We start from the raw sequence: 8059 nt of genomic DNA, 5'->3' as shown, positions 1-8059 counted from the left end.
TCTTTCTGTTTCAACATGCCTGATTAGAATAAGGAAGAAGGGGGTTATAGTTTGGAGGGTGGAGTAGTTGCGGGGGGATCGCTTAAGAAATTTTTCCTGAGCCAACAACTAACATTCTCTGAACTCAAGGTACCAGTTTGGTAGGTCTTTTTTACCTGAGTGGTAAGAATCGAGTTTTGTATAGAATGGCTCCCAGCGTCCACTGAACCTCTCGGTCATACACCAATTGGGCTGTCCGCAGATTTGGGTAGTCGTAGGGAAAGTGGAATCCTTCATGTAGGACTTGGTACATCCAAGCTGACTTAAAACACTGATATCTGGGTTGTGACCAAAAAAAAATTAAATTAAAAAAAAAAGAGGAAAAAGAAAAGAATTCTAATGCTTTTCTTTACAATAAGCCATGTATGGCCACGGGATGTCAAAAGATCTGCCTGTCTCAGATTCGCCTTCCTCACCTCTACATGGATCTAAATTTGAATTGACTTCATCTTACCACAAATGATATTGTGGCTGAGTTTCTCTTTATCTCCCTTCCTTCCTGCCTTCTTCCCTTCTTCCCTTTTATCCTTCCTCCCCTCCTTCCCTCCCCTCCTTCCCTCCCCACCTTCAGAGAAGATGTTGAAATATGTACAAATGTAACTGTATGCTCTCTGGGATTTGCTTCAAAATAACTCAGTTGTAAGAGGCAGGTAGTGGGTAGGAAGACAACATTGGCCAGGAGTTAATAACTGTTGGTAGAGAAGCTGGGTGATAGGTGCATGGGAATTCATTTTTCTATTTTTGTTTACATTTTTAGAATTTTTTTTAACATTTATAAAATGTGAAGACCAATAAGTCAAATTAGCAAAATGTTGAGAGTTGTTGAAGCTAGGTGACAATTACATGTTACTATTCTAATTTTCTTCATGTTTGATATTTTCTAGAAAATGTTTAAAAATAAAAGAACCAACCTTTTGATATCAAATCACTTCAAGAGAATTCTCTTTATTTTTACTACTTAGCTATCAATTAATTTATTTAGCAGTACTGTGGATTAAATTGGGGGGGGGTCTCTACCCCTATTTCGTTTTTCTTTTGAGATAGGGGCTTACCAATTTGCTGAGGCTGGCCTTGAACTTGCAATCCTCCTGCATTAGCCTCTCAAGTTACTGGGATTATAGGCATGCACCATATACCCTGAGAGAACTCTTTTTAGTAACCACTGGTTGCCCTTGGCTTTGCTAAAATTGGTAACTTTGGCCTTAATCTCTCAGAAAATCAAAATATGAAATAATCAAATTCTCTTTCAACCTAAAACCCAATCTATACTATTGCTTGATAGTTTCCCATTATAATCTGCCATTCATATTTTAAGGTCATATCTAAGGTGAAATAAGAAGTTACTTACTTGAGTCGATGCTCATCTGCATGTGAAGAAAAGAGGCCATTCTTGAATCTCTGTGTTAGTACAGACCAAGCCATGCCACAGTAATCCTGGAACACCACGAGAAACAGTGCAGCATGACATGGGAGGCAAACTCCCCAACTTCCCCACATCACAGCTGCCCTGCTGCTGGAGTTACCTGTGAGCTACTAGCTGACCAAGGAAAATGGCATATTCATTCACTGAACACTGTGCCCTACCCCTCTTTATTCCCATTGCCTCCAAGTCTAGTACAAAGGCAGTCTGAGCTGGATCCTGAGCCTCTTAGGCTTTATAGAGGGTTAAGGTTAGGAGTAGGAATAGCAAAATCAAAGGTCAAAGGGAGCTTCATTCTACTCTATGCAGAGCTGACATGAGGAGGGAGGACAGCTGGAATAGAATGGTTAGAAACCTATCATTGGCCTGCCTCCATGTTATAATTTTCACCAAAAGAGTCATTTCTTTTGGTTTGTTAGGGAACAAACATCTACTGAATGTCTACTATGTGCCACATGCTATCCCAGGTGCCAACGGATTGAGCAGTGAAAAAAAGAATTCCTGTCCTCATGAAGCTTACCTTCTTGTGGTAGGAGACAAAAAACAAATATAAATATATACATGCATGCATGCATACACACAGTAATAAGATGACATCAATGCTCAGAGGAAAAACAAAGCAGGAAACGGCAATAAGTCATATGGGAAGAGTTGTAATTTTGGATAGGGTGGTCAGGGAAGGTGGGACAATAACATCTAAATCAGAGTTAAAAAAAAAAGTCAAGGAAGCAAAATCTTCCCTTTTACCTTGGGAAGGTAACTTATTGACATTAGCAACTTGGGTAAGCAATGACTTGAGCCCTTTAGTGTTCAAGGGAACAGAATTTGAAGAAGTTTTGAGATAAGAGAAAGACTCAGGTCATGGACAGTCAGGGACTCCTCGGCTCTGGAAAGGAAAGGGAAAAGAATGTATTCCCAGAGTCTAGAGAGGAAAGAGCAATACAAACCAAGTATTCCACAATCTTCCCTGGTGATTAAGTTTTGGGGATATAATAGCACAGATACTGCAGATACTATTATTTTGGAAGTCTTTTATCAAGAGAATCCTAGAAACTTTTTAAAAAGCAGACAGGAAAGAATAAAATATACAAGAGGATAGATTCTTCCCATACATTTCTCTGACAACAGAATTATACAAAAATTGAAGATATGATTCTACAGTTTGGATGTAGAATGTCTCTCAAAGGTCTGTGTGTTAAAGGCTTGGTCCTCCCTCTTGGGAGGAGGTGGAGTCTTTAAGAGATATGGCCTAGTGGGAGGTCTTTAGATCATTGGGGGCATGTCCTTAAAGGAGACTGTGGGACCCTGACTCCCTCCTCACTCTCTCTGCTCCCTGACTCTTGATGCAAACAGTTCTGCTTCCCACATGTTCATGATTTGCTACCTTACCCCAGGCCCAAAGCAAAGAGGCCAGTTGATCATGGACTGAAACTTAGAATACTGTGAGCCAAAATAAACCTGTTCTCTTTATAAATTGATTATCCCAGGTAGTTAGTTATAGTAAAATGCACTAACAAAGACTCTAAACTAAGGCAGGGATCTACAGAAAGCTGGCTAAACTTTTACCTATCCAGGAAACTAATGATTTAAGCCTAAAAGATGCTTAAATCCTATATATGTGCATTTTAAATTTGAATAATACTTCTACCATCATTGCTTTTCACATCTTTCTAATATTCTCTAAGTGAGAATATTAGAATATCCCAATCTGTCCTCTTAATAATTCCAAACAAGAGAAAGAAAATAGACCTGCCCACCCATATGACATCATCTCTGAAAGAACATTACAACTGAGACACTGAGCAAAGGGAAAAATAAGTACCATGACACTTTTTGGTCACACACATTAACAAGACTATTAGAAAGTTGGAAGAAAAATCATTAGCGACCACACAATTTTACATCTGGCCGATAAAATGCCCATGGAAACTTAAACTTAATTAATTTTGCAGTGTTGGAGACTGAACACGAGGCCTTGTATAAGCTAGGCAAGTGTTAGAAGGCTATTTAGCACAGCAGGTCCTTAACTTCTCTGAGTTCATCTTTTTCTCTAAAACTAGGACTCATGGTGCCCCACCTGAAAATCAAATAAACTTACGCATACAAAGCCCTTTTCACAGTGCCAGGCACAAAGGTAGACACCCAATGCATGGCTGCTGCCAACATGAGTCATTTTATTATTGATTTACCTGAGCAGCCTTGGCAAATGTTGGCCCATGGTAGCGGCCACCGATGCGCAACACATCCTCTGTACAGTAAAAAAACTCGGAGAAGCCGTAGAACTCGCTGTTGTTGAAGTCAATTGGTGACTGGTAAATGCCATTTAGGGAGGCTTTGCTGGTGTTGGAGCGAGCCAGCAGGGGGCTCAGCATGGCCCCACAAGTTGCCCAGTCCCCTTTTCCTCGGATGTGTAGGACCTGGCTATTCCTCTCCACCACGTCAGTGAGTCCCACGGGCAGGCAGGGATCCAGAAATGGATTGTCAGGACTCAGGCCTGTCTTCTGGCCCAGCAATCTGTCACAATGACAAAAACACAGCATGAGATTACTGAGCTCAAACGTATATAAGAAACAACAAGCATCACATGTATCTCAAGACTGTCTTTCATGCCATCTCTAGAAACAAGGATGTAGTGGAGTATTACCCATGCAGGAGCATCATATGCACATTTAATGTAAGCAAATTAAAATCAGAAAAAAAGAAGAAAAAAATGTGCCAGTGATCAATTTTAGTCAAGCCTATCATCAGCACGTCTCATTCCCAGTGTACAGAAAAACTGGTGATAGAAATCTGCTGTCCTCGCTTTGGACTTCATTTCCACATGCCTCCCCAAAGTACAATGTGGTTCTTAATGTTTAAAAACACAACTTTGAGGGGCTGAGGTTGTGGCTCAGTGGTAAAGCACATGCCTAGTATGCGTGAGGCACTGGGTTTGATTTTCAGCACCACATATAAATAAATAAAATATAAAAGTCCATCAACAACTACAAAAAAAAAAAAAAAACTTTGAGGGGGGGACAGTGGGAGGGTTTCCTGAAGACAGGACCACAGCACTGGGATCATGGCAACGCCTGGCTTTGAAAGAGCAGTGCGGGAACAGGACAGACAGAACACCAGTGCCAGGGAGCAACCTGCAGGTCTGGGAGCCTCTGCGTGAAAAGTGGAGGGACAGGATTTGATTCCCTCCATAACCATCACATAATTCTGGTTCTTTGGTCTATGCTTAGCCAGCAACTGTATTCTCAATTGCTATAGAGATTAACAGGCAGAGATGACCAAGGATGGAAATTTTGTGGAGACCAAATAAATTTGCCCACTGCAGTTAATTAGTTCCTAAACAGGAAGGTTCAGAAGAATGGACTTCCTGGGATGAAGATGCACCCACAAGTATTAAGACTGAAGGAGGGACTGGGAAGGTGGCAACATAACAGAATACTTAGGAATATCTGGAATCCATTTTAAGACACGTCACCAACTAAAGTAAAACTCAGAAAATTCTTATTAAGAAGAGAGAAGCATTAAGTTTCACATTCCAGGAGGCACAGGTTTCTCTAGTGGATTGGCAGCCACAATAATACATATCTTATACGCCTCAGTCTCACGTGACCTAGACACTTGACCAGAAAATAACAAAGCACGGGAAGAAGGAGATGCAGCCTGGCAAGAAGTTCTGAGGTAGCAGAGAACAGCAAACAGAAAAAAAGAGCAGCAGAACAATAAAGGTGGGACGGGAAGGGAGGAAAAGGAAGCAACGGTTGTTGAAATAGAAATGAATCTAAATGGGTATAAAACCTTCATAACAAATATTCTTAAAAGGTGATAGTGCCTTAGGAGCAATCCGAGTACCATGACCTAAATAACACTTGTGTGGACCTAACAGCACTTTCAGAATAAAACACACTGCTTGATGTGAGCGTAATCATCAACAATCCTGGACACCAGAATTCTCCCAAAGCACCCTGAACTCTTGGTGATTGAAATTTGCAAAATTCAGAAAGACTTACAAGAGAATATTTTCTTCAACATGCTCTAAATATAGGATAATTGCGTGTTATAGAGAAATTATTACAGTACTTTTTCTAGCTAAATAAAGTGTAAATTATAATAATAATAATAGTAATAATAATTTTATGGTGGAAAAGAACTCTGTTTTCTTATATGCTTTCCTTCGATATGCATAATAATAAATAATTTTAAATATTCCAAACAACCACTTCACAATTGTTTATTATCGTCTAACTGGTTCATCTGGAACTCAAAAGAAGAACTGGTGATCTGTCCAAAAAAAACTGGCTATTTTAGAACTTAACAAGAAATCATTTTAATTGTAATTACACATTTTAAGTTAACTGTAATTGCTTTTTACAATTTGTGCACACTACAAACCTGACTGTCATATGAGATGACTCACTCCACTGTAAGTCAACAATCATGTTTTGAGCACCACCATGTAGAAGGAACTGCGGGGGGTACATCATACTACACATTTTAAATTAGACATTTATTAGCCTCACTTATCCCACGATACCGTATCCGGATGTGGAACACAGTGAGAAACCACAATAAGCTACTGTACCTTTTTATAAGTTCTAATAACAAAGAACACAGTACACCCTGGTCCAGGTCAGATGGGGCTGCTGATAAAGGGTGTCTAAGTGAGAAATCTAGCCTACTGGCAGGGATGGTTGGAAAGAAGAAGGAAGCAGGATGTGAATATTTCTTCCTGATATCTGTGGCCTGATGACACTGTTTTAGAAACTTGGATCTCATGTCCAGTATACCTGTTTTTATTAAGAGTTTCATTCAGCACAAGGTCTTCATAGCGCTGCCGGGCAAAGTTGCCTCCAAAACCCAGAAAGGTTGTGACATAAACCCTATACACATGTTCGGTGTGTTGCACATCACAGCCCAGGTTGAACTCAGCCAGCAGAATCTTGGCAGCTTCTTCCTACAATACAATGTTCAAAAAAGGGGGGAAATTTTAGTTTTCATTGCTTTCTAGAAAGCTATTACACTAGCAATATACACTTGCAATATACTTGCATAGAATATTCATTTTCTATGAAGACTACTCTTTAAAATGTCTTATACCATTCTTTCACCCTCATAGCATTAATTTAGATAAAAAATATAAAATGACAAGACTGCACCAAAAAGTACAAATTAGAGGTCAAGCTGGAGACTAAAACCAAATTAGAGACTCAAACACTATCTGCAGTATAGGAGGTAGAATTATTACAGTGGATGTCATTTTCTGACAGGTACTTTGTATTTTCCAATTCTCAACAATGGTGATGGGCTATTTTCATAATTAGGAAAAAATCCTTTAATAAAAAAGGAATTTGGGGATCATCATGAGATCTATTCTAGGGTCTTTTCTAAACTAGTCAAGAAGATTTAATATTCTTTGTGACAAGTTTGGGCACTGGAAAATTTCAATCTTATTTTACCTCCAAAGAAAAAAGTATTCTTTCTCTTCTCTCTCTCTCTCTCTCAATCTCAAGTGCAAAGGTCAAATTAATTATATACCTCAGCAGATGGCTCATTGTCATGACAAAGCCCCTTTTGTGTTTTATTTGTTCCTGCTTATGCTCATACCCACTCCCATTCCTACTCCCTGTAACAAGCAACCATTCTAATATGCTTAAGATGTAATTTTTTGTTTATGTGTATTATTAAAAAACAGAGATTACTGATTTTGATGGTATTTGATTGTGAAAATGCTACTACACCCAGCAATTCTGTTCCTAAGTATATACTGAAGAGATCTGAAATGTATGTCTACATAAAAACGCGTCCATGAATGTTCATAGCAGTATTATTAATAATAGCCAAAAAGTGGAAGCAACTCAATGTCCATCAACTGATGAATGGATAGAAAAATACACAGCATGACTGTACAAGAGAATGTTATTTAGCCATATAAAAGCAATGGAGCACTGACACATGCTACAACATAGTTGAACCTTGGAAGCATTCTGTTAAATAAGAGGCAGACAGAAATGGCCATACTGTGTGATATTATTTATATGAAAGACTCAGAATAGGCAGTTCATATGAGACAGGAAGTAGAATAGTGGCTGTCAGGGAGAGGGAGAGGGGAGAAGGGGAAGTAAGTGCCAAGGAATATGGGGTTTCTTTGTGAAGTAATGAAAATGTTCTGGAATTCAAAAATGATGGTTGAACAATTTTGTGAATATGAATACCTCTGTGAATTGTATTGCTATGGTTTGAATCTGAAATATCCCCCAAAAGCTCATCTACTTTTTCCTTCCTTTTTAACTAAGCACTAAGATCCATCTTTAAGAGCCATTATATTTCTACACATACATCTAATTCATTCCTTGCTATCCTTTATGTATTAGTATTACTTTCTAAATATGCACAAGAAGACTTATGTCTCAATGCCACTTCTTACCTATTCCTTAGAATCAGAATCATGCATTCATTTTACCTATGGCCTATATACTATCAAATACAGACTAAACAGTCTCTTAACCAAGTTAGTTCCCCAAATCTCCAACCCTAGCAAAAACATCTCTGCTGACTCACATTTCCAATAGTCCTATGGAAATTCTAACACATATGTTCTTTGCAAAT

General features: G+C 38.9%; 1 protein-coding gene across 2 annotated transcripts in view; it reads right to left on the bottom strand.

The window, feature by feature from the left end:
• Entpd7 (ectonucleoside triphosphate diphosphohydrolase 7) overlaps nucleotides 1-8059 on the bottom strand; it is a 43031-nt gene that overhangs the window by 7785 nt on the left and 27187 nt on the right. For both annotated transcript variants that reach the window (XM_047552447.1, XM_047552448.1), the window contains 4 exons: nucleotides 6241-6407; nucleotides 3649-3973; nucleotides 1388-1473; nucleotides 156-317 (listed from right to left, as the gene is read on the bottom strand). In XM_047552447.1, the coding sequence (XP_047408403.1) occupies nucleotides 156-317; nucleotides 1388-1473; nucleotides 3649-3973; nucleotides 6241-6407 (740 nt within the window). The remainder of the gene's footprint in view (nucleotides 1-155; nucleotides 318-1387; nucleotides 1474-3648; nucleotides 3974-6240; nucleotides 6408-8059) is intronic.

The sequence above is a fragment of the Sciurus carolinensis genome, chromosome 5 (assembly GCF_902686445.1).
Source record: "Sciurus carolinensis chromosome 5, mSciCar1.2, whole genome shotgun sequence".
Classification (NCBI taxonomy): Eukaryota; Metazoa; Chordata; class Mammalia; order Rodentia; family Sciuridae; genus Sciurus; species Sciurus carolinensis.
This window is presented reverse-complemented; position numbering and strand designations above follow the sequence as displayed.